The sequence below is a fragment of the Ambystoma mexicanum genome, chromosome 1q, assembly GCF_040938575.1.
Source record: "Ambystoma mexicanum isolate Mex_15411 chromosome 1q, UKY_AmexF1_1, whole genome shotgun sequence".
NCBI classification, from domain to species: domain Eukaryota; kingdom Metazoa; phylum Chordata; class Amphibia; order Caudata; family Ambystomatidae; genus Ambystoma; species Ambystoma mexicanum.
In genome coordinates this window covers 812199887-812219057 of record NC_090922.1, presented here as the reverse complement: position 1 = coordinate 812219057, position 19171 = coordinate 812199887, and the positions used below count along the sequence as shown (strand labels likewise).

The 19171-nt window shown below is 44.1% G+C and overlaps 1 protein-coding gene across 1 annotated transcript in view; it reads right to left on the bottom strand.

Moving 5' to 3' along the window:
• LOC138536951 (uncharacterized) overlaps positions 1-19171 on the bottom strand; it is a 56558-nt gene that overhangs the window by 14405 nt on the left and 22982 nt on the right. The window contains exons 4-7 of the mRNA XM_069641415.1: positions 14318-14369; positions 8152-8218; positions 6032-6299; positions 5810-5861 (exon numbers count right to left, since the gene is read on the bottom strand). Of these exons, the coding sequence (XP_069497516.1) occupies positions 5810-5861; positions 6032-6299; positions 8152-8218; positions 14318-14369 (439 nt within the window). The remainder of the gene's footprint in view (positions 1-5809; positions 5862-6031; positions 6300-8151; positions 8219-14317; positions 14370-19171) is intronic.

Genomic DNA, 19171 nt, shown 5'->3' with positions numbered 1-19171 from the left:
GTTAAAAGTTGAAAATGTCAAAGTTTCTAAATGTTTCTGTTAGGACACCACATCTAGATGCATGCCAAAAACATTGAAAATCAAAGCATACGATTTTGAGATATTCGAGACAAAAAAAATGTTTACCCTTTGGGAAAAATTCCCATTAAAAAGGGTTCAAAATGCAATTAAAAACACATGTTTTAAAATATATGATGCCATTGATGAAATAATCTGAAATGTGCTCATTAGATCCTAACGAGATCTAGTTGCATGCCAAATTCATAAAAATGAAAGCAGGCCATTTTTACAGATTTGGTCTGAAAATAATTGTTTTTTCCTACGTGAAATCGTCATGTTAAAAAGTGTACAAAACACAATTAAAATCAATAAAACAAAAATATGATGCCATCTATGAAAAATTCTGAAATGTTCCATGCAGGAGATGCTTCTATAATTTACTGTGACAATTTTTAAGAATTTTCCATTAAGGGGTGCAATTGACATTTTCTATAAGGCCGTCACATAAGACTTTTATGCCACATCCGGAAAAGAATCCAGCAAGCAATTCAAAGGCAGGAAGAATAATTTGACTTACGTGGAACCCAAAGCACTACAAAATCTAGCTTCAGACACGTGGTGATCAAAGAGGCTGACAAGGGCGCCAACATTGTTATAATGAATAGGACAGATTACATTGAAATGGCAAACAATCACCTACAAACACCAGGCTGCTACAAAGTTCTAACCAGCAATTCTAAAACCGACATCATTGTTAAACTGGAAGAATATACCTTAGGCTGGTATAGAAAAGGACTTATCACAGATGAGGAGAAAAGATATTTGACCATCAAGGAACCCGACCATACCTACGATGTATTTTCTCCCAAAAATACACAAGAAGTTTGACAGAATCCTGGAAGAACGTCCCATCCCGAGTAGAATTGGGTGGGCCAAAGAAAACATCTCAGAATATTTAGACAACATCCTAAAACCAAGAGCCAGTAAATTACAATCTTATCTGAATGACACCACTAGTGTGATTAAAACATGGAAGATGGTGAGGTGGCAGAAAGAGTACATCCTGGCCACTTTAGATGTCAAAGTCCTATATACATCAATACAACACCAATGGGCAATAGCCATCATAGATTACTCCTTCAGAGAAGAATCTGTGTCATTCTATCAACAAATCCAAATGATAAAAGAGATGATACAAACAACACTTGACTACAACATATTTATCTTCAATAATACATTCTATCAGCAGACAAAAGGTGTGGCCATGGGCACCAAATATGCCCCGGCCCTGGCCAATCTATTTATGGGCCTCTTCGAAGATAAAGTTGTATACAAAGATGAAGAATTCAGCAATAGGATGATACTATGGACACAATATATTGACAATGTTTTCTTAATTTGGAAAGGAACAGCAGAACAATTTCAAGAATTTACAAACAGGATCAACCTCAATAAGTATGGAATACAATTCACAGCAGTATGTGATGATAGCACAGTCAACTTCTTGGACTTAACAATTCATGTGGACGGTTATAAACTTGAGACGTGGACTTTCAGAAAAGAAACTGAGGCCAGTTCAACGTCACAATAGACCAACAATATATAACATTCCCATGGGCAACTATATCAGAACGAGAAGTAATTGTCATACACAAGACAAATTCAAAAAGGAATGCAGACTGTTGCATACCAGATTTCACCAAAGAGGATACACAAACGAATACCTGAAAGAAGCACATTAAAGAAGTAGTAAACTCACACAAGACCAAACACTAGAAACAAGCAGAAAGCAGCCTTCCCATGAACAACAGAAGGTCGGTTTTATAACCAGATATAGCAGCAACCACCACGTCATCGCCAAGATCCTAAAAATACACTGGCATTTACTGGAACTAGACAAGAACATTAGTGAATATGTGGATGATAAGCCAAACATCATATACAGAAGAGCAAATACTCTTAGAAACAAACTAAGCCCCTCACTGCTACCCAATACACCTAATACAATGGACAGCATGTGGTTACAATCGGAGTGCATTGGATTTAGGAAATGTGGTACATGCACCATGTGCCATTTTGCATACGAGAAGACCAACACATTCTGTGACATTAATGGAAAAGGAATTGAAATCAAAGAAGGAATAAACTGCAGGTCAAAATATGTAGTTTATGGCATTATATGTAAATGTCAAAGTCTATATATTGGAAGCAGAAAGAGAGAGCTCAGAACACTAATAAGAGAGCATTTGGCCAAAATTGGAAGTCAAGACCTAAAGTTTCCCATTGCCCACCATTGGCAAACAGCGCATCAAATCAAAAATAAGTCTGAAATAAGATTTATTGGACTTCAAAGAATTGTTCTTGGCAGAAGAGGTGGTGACAACACAAAGCACTTAGGCAAGTGGAAGCAAGGCTTATATGTACATTGAATACTACTCTCACAGGTCTTAACTCAGATAATGAAATGGTATCTTTTCTGTAAATATGATACCAGAATAGATGCCAAGTAAGATGAAATAGTCAGGCCCACAGTGTTAGACTGTATAAATGTGGTCTGTTCCATTCACATAATAATAATATAATATTAAAAAATGTAAATGTCTTAGCCATAGAGGATCCAAAATACACCCTATCGCTAACATGTCTTGTACCTTTATAATAGGCAGGTATGAATTTGGCTATTTGTGTTTTGCTTCCTGCTTTCTGTTTAATGGATTAATTTTGGGACCATGGAGTTTGCATCTGACTCGGTGAACAGACAATACGATTTTATACTGAGAATTGATTTACTCTTGTGAACCAGAACTCCATCAGTAATGTACTTTTTGAAAATAACCCAGTGAGTATGTTTATTCGTTATAAGGAACTGACAAGTTTGTAATGAACTGTGTAACCATTACATATCATGCCTACTAGAGCTAAGTGTTTATATATCAAACAGACAGCAATTGAACGCTGAACTCCCCTATTTTGTAGTCCGGGAATCTATGTAGCCATCATACACTATTGACATCAAAGGCATTTAAATGCACGAATAGTGTGGATTCCAATTATTGGGCTCTATCACATTTACCTTACAGCTAAGCATGCAACACATGCCCTAAAGATGGCACCGACATTTCCCAAACGGATTAACAGGTTCCCAAAAGATGGCGGCTCATTCACAGTAAGGAAACAGAAAAGGGACACATGCCCTAGTGTTACCATAGTTTCCAAAAAAACAACATTAACTCAATGGCGAGGCTCTCTCGCGGCCTAATGAAAAGCCAATGCGAGTAAAAGAATGCCGATCAATGGTAAGAGACTGATACTAACAACAATATCTGTAACCCATTATAGCAATAGTTGTCACTATGGAACCCACTTGTTCAGTGGGTAAGATTCTAAATGTACATTATCAAGTACGATCGTCTAGTGAAGCACACACTGTTTAGGGTGAGCGCACTGAAACTTGAAAAGCGCGCATTCCCATATACGCGCTGGTGCTAAAGCATTTGGAACAGTGAAATTGTTCACTTTGATTGTTATTAAATTGGCGGCATACAAGCAGACAAACTACTGGTGTGGATAAATATGCATATTACACTTACAAGTGGACAAACATACTTTAAATGATCTGTAATGGATATTAAGGCGTAAATAGGCTATTATGCGCCTGACAATACGCGCATATATATTATTTCTTCACAGGGATATAAACCATGAAATTGACACTTTTTCGAATATCAGAAGAAGACAAATGGTAAGATTAGCTTGTTTCTTGCACACAGCAATGGACACGAATAATGTCATTAAATATACCACGAAGAGCGCCTATTGCGTACCCCGAATCACGAGTGACTTGAAATTGGGGTCAGCCAGTCAGCAACACATTGACCAAAATTATTCCAATAAGAGTTTTACTACCCATGTGACCAAATACTTATCATGAGCCTGGTAGTTTACTAGACTTAGGCACTTTTAAAATGGAGTGGGTGGTTGATCGGAATATGGTCTTTACAAGCATTGTATAATAATTGCAACTTACATCTATTTTTCTTGTTTTTCTTATCTTCTCCTTTTCCAACCTTCCGCCAATGCTCCCCTACACCAACCCCTAACTTTCTGTCACAAATTGTATTTGCATTGTGTTCTAATGAACACGGTTGAATGTGTATATATGGTGTGCAGTCATAATGTCGGAAAATAAATGTCGAATGACAAAAATGTAGAAGAAGAAATGTAGAAAAAAAAAGTCGAATATATTATTTTTTTTATTTATATGTATTTTTTGGGTTTGGTAAGTATAAAAAATGGGTAAAGTATTTTTTAAAAAAGGGGGGGTTGGAGGGGAACTCCCCATTTCGGAAAAAAAATGTATTGAAAAAATTATTTGACTTTTTTTTTTTTCGACATTTTTTTTTCGACATTATGACTTTCGACATTTTTGTTTTCGACCAAATGACTATAAACCTGTATATATATTACTTATGGCTTGACACACTGTACCTACACAGATTTTTCTTTTGAAAATGTATACAATGTTACATTCCCTGATTTGAAAAAGGCGAATACCGAAACCCGTGTCATCATCACTGTGATGAGTTTTTGCAATAAATATTGGTGATTTAAATCTACCTGGCGCAGGTCTCTATGAGTATATGTGCTTTTATAATTCCTTGTGTGGTTTGTTGGCTTTTTACCGCCTTACTCTTTGAGACGCGACAGTAAAGAGAGTTCATGTAATGGTAAAAATAGCCAATTACACAAGGGAAAAGCAGTAACTTGCAAGGTGTCGCCAAATAGACCAGCCTTTACAAAAGCCTAACCCTGTTTATACCTGTATATTTATTTATTTAGTAGAGCATATGCTAATTACTTGATTGAACAAGTGAGATTGTATCACCCATACCTCTCCAATCTATTATTTGAGCCAAAGTATCAATTGTATTCTTCAAGCTTTCCATGGCCAAATCCTACATTGGTCATTGATCTGTCTATAGTTAAGTCAAGTGCTCCTTCTTTGTAGGTGGTTCTTTGTAGGTAATTTAATTGGCACACTTCACTCACTTGCCAACCTGCATTCGCTCATCCAACAGCAGCCACTCATATACAGAAGGCTGGGCCTTCCCTGATTATTGGAGCCTGGCTTTGGAATGGATTTCTCTTTTCCAATTGTAAGATAACTATCATTTCTTCTGTAAGGTGGTGCGAACAAGGTTATTTACCAAAACCTTCTAGGACTAGCTGCTTTGCAGCACCGTTGATTCTTGTTTTACTAGGCACCCAGTTGTGAGGATCCGTGAGCCCCTCAACAGTGATATTATATGGCATTTATAATGCGCCTAATCACAAGTGTTGCAAGGCGTGACGAGGCAAGCAAGGGGGAACAGAGAGAGGACAGAGACAGCGATCTTACTAAGCCAAGTTACATTGGGATAGCACAAGTGCAGAGGAGGGGGAGGGGAAAAGAGCCAGGGGAAAGGGGAGGGGGCAGGGCTGTACATGGTATCAAAACAATAACAAGAGGTTCGACCAGCAGATGGCAGGTGCAAGCGTACGTGCAGACAGCAGGTGCCCAAAAGTGCAGGTAGGGGGACGGTAGGGTTACAGATACAGACCCAAGTGCAAGGGTAGCCGGGAGGCAGTTCATTCTTTAAACACAACCCAAGTTTATAAGTGATACTCACGGAGGAATGCTGAACGATTTCAACACAAGATCATAAATACTAGTGTCAGATTTCAACAAAACATGAGATCATAAGTGGTAGTCACAGAGTACTGGTGTTAGACTTCATTACAACATAAGAGCATCACAAGTGGTACTCACAGAGTAGTGGTGTCGGATAGCTCTTTTGCTGTGGTGCCACAGTTCACAAGCACTAGAAGGGAAGATAACACACTCAGGTGAATAGGCATGACCTGCTTCTCATCTGCAAACACTTAACAACCTCAAATCATTGGGCAGGGGTGCTCAGATGGATGCCAAAACACACATCAAGTGCATGCCATGCCCTCAAGGAGGGACTGCAATGGTTCCTGAGTAAGTTACCTGTAACAGAGGAGGAAACTTGAAAGTTTGGCATCTCAACGTCGAGGAAACGAATCCTGGTAAGATATACCTCTGGGATGGTGGTGATGGCATCAGAGGGTAACCTGAGCACAAAGGATGCAAAGCCGGCTCCACAGCCCAGAGTGGTCACTCCATTATGTGTGGCTGTGTCATAACTTTTCTCTCCTGGTCTTTTCTCCACTGTCACTCGGCCCCCGGTGCCACCGAGCTTCCCGGCATGGATGGCTGCCCGGCAGATGGATGAGTTCTGAGAACAGAGGAGACGTGCATTGTGAAACGGGGGATTTGTGTGTGGATATCTTCTCCTCTGTATCTCTCATTTGTAGTGGGTATGCTTAGGAATTAAGAATCAGCAAGTAGATAAACATTACATAAAGTGGTTTTACTTCTGCATAGAGAGTTATAACACAGAAGGGAGCTCATTTTGAGCTTGCCATACCTTGTCTAAGGCTTTTGCACATTTTGTTTACGGTACGGCAAATTTTCTTTCATTTGTATGGCAGACAGCTTACTTTTCCACTGCTCCCTACCTCACCACCATACAAATACTCCAGCATTTTCATGCTCGACCAAATGCTGGGGATTCCTATGGAGTCCGATGGCTTTTTGCATCCAAGGAATCAATTGTAAATGCCACCTGCCATGCGGACATGGCAGGCAGAGTTTACTTCTTTTGCACCGTGGAGTGCAAAAGGGTGGCGTACAAGTGTGCACGCCACCTTTTTGTCCTGCCATTTTGAACTCCGTCTGGGAAATGTCTAAGGGTTGGTGGCAAGCATGTACGTAAACGTGCACACGTAATGGATCCCTGCCACCAAATTACGGGGGACTCAAACATGAGCTCCAATGTGTCTACAGTTGCATTGAGAGTAAGGATACTTCTGCATTGTGCATCATATCATTCACTGTGAGCAGTTCTGTATTGAGAGTAAGCAACATGGCATAATGTATGACTACTTCTACACTGAGAGTAAGCAACGTGACTTATAGTGGGCCTACATCTAGACCGAGAGTAAGCAATATGGCATAATGGGTGACAACTTCTGCAATGAGTAAGCAACTTCAAGTCTACCTACATCTGAGCAAGGAACATAGCATAAGGTGTGCCTACTACTGCAGCAAGAGCAAGCAAACTTCATGAAGTGGGTCTTCTGCATTGAGAGTATGCAGAATAGCATAACGTTCTTCACTGATAGTAAGGTGCCTGATTTAAAGTGTGCCTACTTCTCCATGGAGAGTGAAGAACATGATTTCAAGTGTGCCCACAGCTGAGTAAACAACATAGCATAAAGTGTGCCTACGACTGCACCGAAAGCATGCAGACTGCATAAAGTGGGCCTACTTCTGCACTGAAAGTAATATGGCATAATATGTGACTACTTCTACACTAGGAGTAAGCAACATGACTTAAAGTGTGCCTACATCTACACTGAGAGTAAGCGACATGACATAAGGTGTGCCTATGACTGCAGCAAGGGCAAGCAGACTGCTTAAAGTGTGCCTACATCTACACTGAGAGTAAGCAACATGGCATAATGTGTGACTACTTCTACACTAAGAGTAAGCAACATGGCATAATGTGTGACTACTTCTGCACTGAGAGTAAGCAACATGGCATAATGTGTGACTACTTCTGCAATGAGTAAGCAATATGACTTAAAGTGGGCCTATATCTGAGTATCCCAACAGCATAAAGAATGCCCGCTGCTCCGCTGAGAGCAAGCAAACAGCATAAGGTAGGCCTTCTGCTACAATGGGAGTAAGCAACATAGCATACAGTCTGTCTACTTCTGCGTTGTGAATCAGAAGAATAACATATGTTGTATCTAGTTGTGCTCTGAGCATCAAAACATCAAGCGTGTGTACTTTTGCAATAAGAGTAAGCAACATAACACACTCTGCCTCTGCTTTGGCACTGAGCATCATGGCAGCGTGTCTACCTCTGCGCTAAGAGTAAGGAACATGAGAAATTCTGCATAGTTCTGCTTTGAGTATCAGCGACATACTATTGGGTGTATCTACTTCAGCGTGACATAGAGTGCCTATACTTCTGCAATGTGAGAGAGCAGCATGAAGGCTTGACTTCACTCTGGTTTTACCTCTGTGTAGATACCGTCTCCCCAGACCTTCCAGTCCTCGGCCTGGCATCCTTCAGGGCAGATAACACTGCAATGGGAGAGAGCAAGGACATCTCTGATTTCATGCAGGTGCATCTGAAGAATATGCACTATTATTACTATTAATATCACACCCGCCTTTCATCTCTCAATTCTCTTATGGTATTGAAAGCGGGTCCCTTACTGAAGAACAAGGCGACATTGCATCTGCTATAGGTCCAGCCCTCATGCATGTCTGTCTTGCGCGCACACAGGTGGTCTGCGTGGCTACACAACAAGAAGGAAAGCAGGCTTGGAGCCCTACAAGGGGCACTAGGCCACAATGCCTTCAAATGACAGTTTCACATGGGTGTTCAACCTGTGTCTAGACACCAACACATGTGGCAGGGAAGGGAATGAAAGAAGTGATTTGCTAAGGAATCAGGATCCCACAGTTTGACAAGGTGAATAAGCCAGGTCGAGAAATCCTATACATCCATCAAATTGCAGCCACTGCTGAACAACCCACATTTACATATAGAATATTACTAATCCATACTTTTGATATAGAAAGTACACAGGCATGCAAACATACACCACAGACAACCCTGAACCCTTAAATGTAGGTAACTGTTTAACCATGCTAATTATGTCGATACAATAACCACACGGCAGAGGTCCTGATGCATGAACTTGCATTTAAAATTCACCATTCTTGAAAGTAAGATTAACATCATGGGGCTCATTACGACCCTGGCGGTAGCCATGCTGGTAAATACCGGCACGGGTGCCGCCAGAGTCCTGAATTTACTGGCGTCTGGGAATGGGCAATTACCGGGGCATAACAGCCCCGGCGGACCCGGCAATTTCCCATTCCAAGGCTCTGGCAAATATTAGTCCCCATTCCCATTTGAGTCCCATTGGACTCAATTGGAATGGGGAGGCCGGATGCACCGGGACCATTTGTGAATCCAAAGTAAATCCATTGAGCAAGGAGCATATGTGTTGTATGGAGGGTGATTTGTGTGTACACTATAATAATGGGGCCAGTGTGTGCGCATGTGTGCAGTGTGAGAAGCTTTGTGGGGGTATGCAGTGCTGGAGGCAGCGTGTGCAGAGCTGATTTGGAGCTGTAATACAGCATGCAGTTCAGGGATGGTGCAAGCGCACAGCAGACGTGTCTGAATAGCAGGGTTGAAGCTGTGTATTTTCATGCAGTGTGGGCATAGTGTGAATGTAGAGCAGATTCGGGGCTGTGTGCACGTGTACAGTGTTGGGATGGTGTGAGTTTGGTGCAGTGGTTTGTGCGAGTGCAAAACAGTGTGGGTGTGCAGTGCAGTGCAGTTGAGTGGTGGATATGCGCTGTGCTGGGCAGTGTGGGTATGCATTGCAGTGGAGAGGTGTTTATTAATCAGTGCTGGGTGGTACAGATGTGCCATGTAGTGAGTTGTATAAAGTGTGGGGAAGTGTGGGTGTGCATAACAGTGGGTTGGTGTGTACATACAGTGCTAGTGTGTTTTTTTGTGTACTGAGCTAGTGATCTGTGCTAACTGGGGTTGGTTTGTGTGAATGGGCAGTGCTATGAGCTCCCTGTGCAGTATTGATATGTTTATTGCCAAAGCCCACTTGGGCAAATGGTGTGCATGCTTAATGCCTTATAATTAAAGGAGGTCCTTAATGGTGAACACACCTCAGAAGACATTTCCATTAAATGTACCTAATAAATGAAAAATAAATGACTTTCTCACACTTTTTATAGAAGTTCTGCTTTGCCGACTTTCAGCCAAAATTAAAAATGAAAGTATATACATAAAAAGAATGATATTGCTTTTAGCACTTCCTGATTCAATCGTGCAGCTTCTCTGCTCTCTTGCCATCAACACGTTTCTAAGACCAACTCAATGGCACTCATTTGATTATGTTCAGTAGCATGAAAATCTGCCTTGTCTCTGATAGGGTGCAGCTGGTGCATCAATCCACCTTCCCCACCTACATTATGTCAGTGTAATACATGTGCAGCAAAATTGTACAATCATACACATATTTACTGAGTGTCTTTCCATGTGTTGGTGAGCAGAGCAACAACGCTGGGTTCTGTAGAATGTGTGTCAGTCTGGCAGCTGGCTGAAGGTGTTCCAGGGCTGGTGGGGAGTCCCAGCGTGATGTTTGGCAGCCCGCCTTGCCTTACAGCTGGGAACAACAGTCAGACGTGCAAGTGGGGTCTTTAAATATAAAGTCAAAAGAATGCAGCAAGATGGCTGATAGCTGCATCATTTCATGGGAATAGCAGCCAGCAAGGGTCCTTAACACAAAATGAAATGTCCCCTGAAAAGCTGTTAATTGCGCTTTGACCGCAGGGGGCTAATGTCGGGGAAACCTGATTAAAAAGGAAACAGGGTGGTAAGAACACTGCCAGAGACTGCCAGAAGGAGGTGACGGTCTTCAATCTGCACGCTGTGCACGTATAAAGTCATAAATTAAAGGAGTTTGTTTCTGTATCACAAAACGGCCAACAGAAGGCCGCTGTTCGAGGATCCTCAGACAGAGGCGTCTCTGGCAGGGTGCTGGGAGGGCTATTGCCTTGGGTCTTTTGCTTGTAGCAGGGTCCCGACAGTCCGAACATTAGCATGGCCCTGGATCATTTCCAGGCATAGCAATACCCCCGTCCCCAGAGCTCTGGTGCCGTTAAAGCCGTTCCTGCTATGGGCGAGTCAGCGGGCAGCAGCTCTACTCCAGGGGCAAGCAGGTAGGCCCAGTAGGAAATGGGACCAAGAAGCAGCTTTACCAGGGTTTCATTCTGTAGATGGGCTGCAGCTGTGTTGAGATTTGCAGGGGAAAGATTGCCCCTTTAGCCTCTACCTCCCAACCCAAATGATTAGGAAAAGTCACCTCTTTTCTTAACAATGTATCTTCCATTGACAAGTGTGACAAATTCTCTCTGTAGCAAACTGTGAGTTATCCAACAGATTGCTCGCCAGGCCCTTAGCATGAACATATAACAAAGCACCTCCTTTGTTAACGTGTGATGTGTTTGTATCTTGCCAGTACAAAAGCACAGCACAGCTCTCCTCTCCAACCCATCACATACAAAAAATACCCTGTTCGTGTTTAATAGGAGAGCAATTCTCACCTTGCTAAGCCTAAATAAAGCAATTTAAAGGTAAATGGTGGGCAGGTCAATCCGAAGCGATCCAGTCCAAAGAAGCCCACGCCTGTGCCTTTGTCACAGGTAAGTTGATACGGGAGGGTGCTGCGAGGGGTTTTATACATTAATACATTACACAATTACAGCTTTTGTATTTGTATATTAATACCATGTAACTCTGAATCATACAAAGAAAATATTACTTAGTGACGTTGAGGGCTTAACATTCACATCTTTTCACCACCATGGAAAGGATTTTCTCGGATTTGCCCTGCAGCCTCTGACAGGAAGGTGGTAGTGGGACAGCTTCCAGCTGTGACCCATCCACCGCTTACTCTACCAGGATAATGACCGAAATGGGCGACTCAAAGGAAGCACTATGCAGTCTGTTCACATTTCGGGCACTTGAAAAAAGAAAGATGTGTTTCCAAAAGGACAATCATGCTTCCCAAATGGAAAAATAAACAGACTTTCTTTTCACTTGCTCCAGATTGTGGGGAGTGGTGGAGGGGCGGGGGGGCTAAATTATATTATATCCCCCCAGTTTAAAATCCTGAGGGGGATGTTATCACCCAAGTCCCCACAGTTGCCTAGGTCCTTGGAGATATGGTAATGTTATCAAACTGTGGGGACTCCTGGGGACCAGAGTCACAGGAGCTCCCGGGGACCAGATTCACAATGTAGCGGTAGAGAAAGATTTTTTTTAACAGAGCAGCTTGCTGGTGACAGTTGTGAATGCTGCTATTTTTTAATACTATTAAATTGCTCCACCTGCTTCCTTAAAATGGAATGCGGCAGGCAATGATACACCTTATCATTTAGTGGGCAGATTTCTGGAACGTATGTTACCCCGCCACATCGCTGAGCACCCCACAAGGGACAGGAGGCAGAGTACTGTGTGCCAGGTGCAGCCGCAGAGGCCACAAGCCATGCACAGATCCGGGCTTTTCTGCGATGCATGTGAGTGCACCGCTCACATGCTGATACTCCAGCATTCCCTGGCTGTGCAGTACCGCTTCCTTAAGTCTTCTTAGAGTTATCCTTGTCTTATTTTTATAGATTTTAATTCAGTTAAACACTATAAAACAAACACCCAAAGAGTCTAGCAAGTAAAACGTTTGTCTCCGAACTGTGGAAATGGTTGTGGAGAGATGTAGCGGTTTGACGAGTAAAAGCCAAAAAGTGGAAGCTAGTTCCAGCTCACTTCGACCTCTGGCTGGTATGCTTTTAAAGGATTTAGAGGAGCGCCCTAAGACTGCGCACATCTCGCCCCCTTCCCCACTTCTCTTCTGTGACACTTGCTCTAAGATGGAGGAGCAGACCCTGACCCTGACCGCCACTGAACGTATCTATGTGATTAGTGCGAGAAAAGAATTGGATGCGCCCACATTTTTTCAAATCTCATTTACTGCATATATAAGTGGGGGGAGGCCCCTGTCCCCCTCCCCGATACCATTCCACTGTTTTTATTAGCTTAAAGTTGTCGAAGTCCACGAAAAGAAGTAGTGGAACTGTGTTCCGTAATGGCCTGCACTGCTCCCCATAAAGCCCATCGCCTTGCCCTCTCCCACGCACCATGCAAACCCCAAAACACATCTGCCAGCTGTTAAGGGGAACGTTCAGTGCGTGCAGTGCACTGAAAGTGCAAGTCTCAACTTCTTCTGACACTTTTATTTTGAAAGGAAACCATTTTGGAACCGAAGTAAAGGAGCACCGCTGCCGACTGCTCCCGCCCACTTCGACCACTGCCCCCCCATATGTGTATATATTTGCATCAGCGCCCTATTCATATGATTACCTCCTCACTCCCACGCGGGAGCTAGGTGGTTGGCATTCCACATTCCTATTCAGATGATTAGCCCCTTGCGAGCCGCCGGAGCCAGGAGTTTGGAAAAAATGTGGTGCTTCCTGCCCTCCCCCTGTTGGCCAGGGGCGCGCGGGCAAGGGCGGGCGCAATTTCGCCGAGGCCGCTGCTGCCACTAAGGCCGGCCCTGGCTGTGATCTTCTGTCAAGTGAGACCTCATATGCCGGGCACAGTCATCAAATTCAGAGTACAACTTCCCCAGCCTCATTTGCACAGGCACAATTGCAGAATGCGCAGGATCAAAAACAGCACACCCAGCCCTGATATGAGGTGGTTGATCCTCAGCAACCAAACACTGTACCTGGGCAGATGAGGCTGTACTGGACAACCAAGGGTGGGACAAGATGGCTGGCTGGCAGGTTCATTTATGCACACTCGATTGCATGTGCCTCGCGGCAGTATTTCCGCCCCCTTGCCCATCCTCGGGCCATCCATTTAGCTGCAGGGCTCTTCAACCCTTCCTGTGTAGAAGGGAGCAGAATAACAGGGCCTGCAGTAGATTCCATTGCATGGCAGAGGGGGGATACCTGTCAGGGTAAGAGAGCAATGTGGCCCTCCCCCATAATCATCCTTGATGCCCAAACCCCTCCAAGAAATATGCGATTTATTTTGCCCACCATAATGTGCTTCTCCATTTGAACAGCTTATTTTTAAAATGGTATTTCTGTAAGCAGAGCACCAGTGACAGCCACGCCTCTCGCAGGCGCTAGGGGGCAGCAGCGAGCAGATCCTATGCCTGCTTTTACCATCTCACCAGGAGCCAAAGCAAAGTGCACGTTCCTCTCTTTGCCTCCTCTTACTCATCACTCACGTGCTCTTCCACCACTCTCTCCTTTCTTCCCCCCACCCCTCCATAAAGTTGTTTCACTTCTTGCTTGAGATTGGCCTGTGCACAGAAATAATAGTGTTGTTAGACTTACTCTTGGTTTGTATTGTATGTCAATCTCAATTCAATAAAAAAATTTGAAACAAAAAAACACAAAGAGCCTAGCAAGTAAAATGAAGAGGTGAGCTTCAACAGTAAAAAGGAAAGATTCCCAACTTTCGAAATGGTTGTAAGAAGATGTAGAACTTTAAGCAGCAAACCATAAACTAGCATGCTTTTAGGGGGTGTGGGGGGATGCCCCAGTATCAGCCATACAGGCTGTGTTGGTACTCACTCGTTCAGCTCCCCAGATAGATCCTGCGATGTTGTGCTGCACTGGATGCGAACTGGCAAAAAAGAACAGACGAACGGGCTGCATTTAGATTTCTCAGTCAATCGCGAGCTGTACAACTTTGCATGGAGCGACTCTGGACTTCTACAGCTGTGCGCGTGCAGGGGTGCTCTGATTCTGGCCTGGTGGCATGAGGCCCTGCGCAAAGAGAAGCAAAGGTGGGCAGGCCTTTCGGAACATGCATTAGCAGCGCTGGATCGAGGCAGGCCATACACTGTCTTTCTTCACTAATTAACCTTATCATGCAGATGCCCGGTGGTCAAAGCTGCTTCAAAGCCCCTGCTGATTTGGGGCTTTGTAACCTGGCGCAGCGATAGGCCAAACTCCCACCAGCACACCTGGGACCCTCTCTACCTAGGTATCGAGTCTGTGCCCCTCCAGATCTGTCTGACCTTAGGGGTCCAGGTTAGCAACACAGTACTTATCATCCAGTTTACGATTTCACACGTGTGCAGTGGGAGCTATGATGTGAGCTTCTAATGTAGGGTGCTGGTGGCATCCTAGACCACCCCTGCGCCTTCTGTTCCATTGTACGAGGAAAAGATGCATACTCCCTTGCTGGTCCAGTCGAATCATCTTTGCTCCACAGTCTTGAATCCTACATCAAGGTATCCAGGAAAAGTCACACTTACTTTTTCAAGTTATTTTTTTCCTGAATAGCTTCTCTTTTATTGTTATTACTTCTGTTTCTTGTCATTTATTTATTTATTTATTCATATTTGTAAAGCGCAGAACAGCCCGGGGGCATTGTGGCGCTGTTACAGAGGTGACAAGCTTGCTGGTTAAAGTGGAGGGTAACAGGGGTGCCGAGTGGGGGGGGGGGGGTGCGGGGCCCGGCCCCCCTCTGGCAGAATGAAGTCGGGGCTGAGCTCCCCTCCCCCCCAGCCAGAGAGAAGAGACGCAGTATGGATGGCCCTTTGTTCCATCCATACTGTGTCTCTCTCTGGCGGCCCGGGTAAAAGCCGGGGGAAAACGATGTTTATAAATTGTGGGACAGATGCAAAGCAAGAGGCTCTTGCTTTGCATCTGTCCCTCAATTTCTAAAAATCGTTTTGGGTTGGTGCACCTCTACATCTGTGCACCCCGGTGCACAGATGTAGAGGTACACCCAACCCAAAACGATTTTGAGAAATGGAGGCACAGATGCAAAACAAGTCTGTCCCTCAATTTCTAAAAATCGTTTTGGGTTGGGTGTATTTGTACATCTGTGCACCTCTCTTGGCAAGAGAGGTGATCAGATGTAGAGGTACACCCAACCCAGAAGGATTTTTAGAAATGGGGGTACAGATGCAAAGCGAGGGAGGGGGCAGGGAGCAGGGGCAGGGAGAGGGCAAATGAGACTGTTTGCATGTCTCTGAGTGTGCACGTGGTGAGGGTGAATGCTAAGGGCGGGGAGCGGAGGCGTATGAGCCAGCACTTTCTAGTAGAGCTGCCATATTTGAAATGGGGCAATGCTGGTACTCCTCAGTTAGCTGGCTATACTCTTGATGGGGTAGTACTGCTGTAACAGGGCTTCTATAATTGTTGAATCTTCTCAGCGATAATACTGTGCTTTTGTTGAGGCAATGCTAGTTCATCTTAGTGGGGCTGCTATACTTTTGATGGAACAACATCAGCACCTCTCAGTTGAGCTGCTACACTCTTATTGACAAAGCCCCAGCACTTCTCAACAGATGTATTTCTTTTTATTTTAATTGGTTATTTATAATGCGTGTACTACCCAGAGGTTTCTAAGCGCGGACTGAGGGAGCGAACCTGTGTTGCGCGGACCGAGGGAGCGAACCTGTGTTGTGCGGACCGAGTGAGTGAACCTGTGTTGTGCGGACCGAGGGATCGAACCTGTGTTGCTCTGTGTCATCTTGCTTCCAAGGCGAGCACGTTGCCCCTGAGCTATCCTTCCGATACTCTAAAGATCTGAAGTACCTTTAATGATACACAACCAGAACTATTGAGCAAGTCGGTCATCATCAGAATAACTCAACACTGTCGTGGTTATACAAGAGCTCCTACATTTAAAGGGATGGAATTACTCAGAATGTAGCAGCACTATTCAATAACCCAAAGTTCTTAAGCATAGTTAATGTGAAAATACTACACTTCTCACCGTTGGGACAGTACTGCCACTTCTCACAGAGGCCTCTACACCTTTTATGGGGCAGCACTGATCCAGACTACTGCTCACATGATCAGAATCGTCATTTCTCAGCAGGACTGCAACACTATACCTGTGTGTTCTGTATGTTGAGTGCTTCTTCACCAACAATGTGGATTCATGGCTCTCTCCCAGTGTCTAAATAGTAGATCTGTCTACATTCAATTGGCAATAGGCATGTTCGGGACTGCCTGTTGTCCATAAACTGCTGCTCAGGATGTTGGGAGCCGTGATGGGGCAAGGGATAGAAGGCTCGAGCCTGTCGGACAGCAGAATCAGCAGGGTTTTAAAACCTGCTCACTACTTCTTTAGGGGCCATGGGGCAAAATGAGCCTGATCCCACATACAGGGGGTTGTTACCCCGTTATCTCTCCTGAATGAAAGAATTAGCTCTCTCAGACACAAGTTATCACCCCTGCACATACATTGAATGAATATGGTATGGATCTATAGATCGAGAAAACTGGAGTGACAATTCAGAGTGTTTTAACAGAAATACAATTGTCTTCCCATATGGGAGACTGACTCCATTAATATACATGGGGTCACTGAAATGACCAAGAGTGAAACTGTACATTCAGTTGTGAGATTACCAGCAACGGTTGATACTATGCTCCAAGGAGTGAGGTGCCCACTCAATATATCACACTGTTTATAGGTGTTAGACCTATCCTGAATCCTTGCCCAAAGAGCCTTGGCCAGAGTTTCACACTGAAGAAGTGAGCATGTGATCCGGGGTCTTCAGCCCACACACACGCATGGAATTCCCATGCTCCCACTTGCGAGATTTGCACCAAATTAGTGAGATTGTGCTCCAAGGTAGGAGGCACACGCACAGTCTTTGCTCTGACGTTTGACACACTCACAGGATGGGAAGGCATTTCGTTCTCCCATCCTAGTTGTGTTGCTCTGCCTTTTGAGGGCTACTACAACCTGGATGATTATAGAGGGGTGGAGTAGGGGCAGTGATGGCCTACTGGAATGCAACTGGAAGGCTTAAATCTCCTTCTTACTTGACTTTAGTATATTCAGTACATGCTAGCCAATGTTTCCACTGCGCTGCGTGCGCCTCCACCCCAACCCCCCGCGCGCCGTTGCACCAAGTTGGCGACTGCATGCAAATTTGTGGTCCTATAACTGCTGGTGATGTCACTCCCTGTATTTGGACACCCCCGGGAATTTCATAAATCGGCTCCCCTGGAGGGTAAGATGGTTACATGGAAATGGTTACATGGATAAATACATTTACAGATCAAATTTGAGAAACATAGTAACTGAGATACAGGCTGGATGCGATATAGTACAGATTGAGGTGTGAGGTGAAGTGGTAGGGTGTATGTGGAGGTAGAGAGTTAGGTAAGTCATCTTATTGGTGTGGGGGTAAAGTGTTGTAAGTGTCCCTTTAAATGGGAAGAACACATGCCAGAAAGAGAAACATGAGTTCAAATAATATTAAACTAGCTGTACCGGCATACCATACATAGGCCTAAAGCTCGCTGTCGCTCTCTTTCCTTTCCTCCCTGTCTCTCTCTGTCTCTCTCTAGGACTACGTCTCTCTCTCTCTGTGGGCGAGAGTGGTGGTGTTGAGTGCGCATTCGCTAGAGCCACCCCAGCTGTCGCAGACAGCCGCCTGACTACAGAAAACATTCACATATCTTGGAGGAGAAGGGGTGGGTGGAGCGCTGTGTTTTTACGGTTAAAAGTTGAATGAGAGCAGCAGCCACAGAGGCATCCCCCAAAGTGGGGACACGCCTGTTGTTTGGAGACGGACATTGTCATGGCGCGTGACCTGCATGAATGTCACCATTACACTGAGGTTGCATTCTTCATATGGTGAGAAGCAAGAGTGTCATGGATAGGCTCTGCTGGGATGCTGGCCTTCTGACAGACCTTGAAAGGGACCAGAGGACCAGGCTCTGGGGTCTACACCTACATTTGTGATTTTCTATTTTGTGTTCATTATTAATTATTAGTGTTTGTGCAATCAATGGCCAGCACGCACAATTAAAAATGGTCTTGGGGCTCACAGAAGAAACAGATCCTTGGTTTTAATGGAATTCCAACCCCTTCCAAGAAGGAAGACCACGTTGGCAGAAAAAATGGTGTGTATGATCAGCTACTAAAAAGGATATTAGCACGTTTTTCGAAAATTGTAAAGTGACTCTTTTTAGAAATGTTCAATTCTAGTGAACACTTGCAGTTTATTTTGTAGGCCTAGTAAACATGTCACACTTGTTTTGATAAGCAAAGCACTTTATCAAAGGCTTCACTAACCATATAAATGATGATCTGACAGGTCATCATTCCAAGATGGACAGTCAGGTACGTTCATGTTGTAATCTTTCAAAATACCACAGTGACAAAGGGGAAAGGAGCAAATTACCCGAATGGGGATCCCTGGATGCTTTGCACAACGTCAAACATCATTCTGGGAACATTAGAGTGACCTGTGATCTTTCTATTTAACATTTCACTCTTTCCCAGAGGAAGAGCCTGATGACCAATATAAATTCTTCAGAATGTTCAAGTGTTATCAGCTTGACAGCTTTTGATTTTGTGTATTGAGACTTAAGGGCTCAGTTTGCCTTACCAATTCCTGAGAAGTTATTGATGAGAATATAGAGTGGCAGTGTGACGTGCAGTGG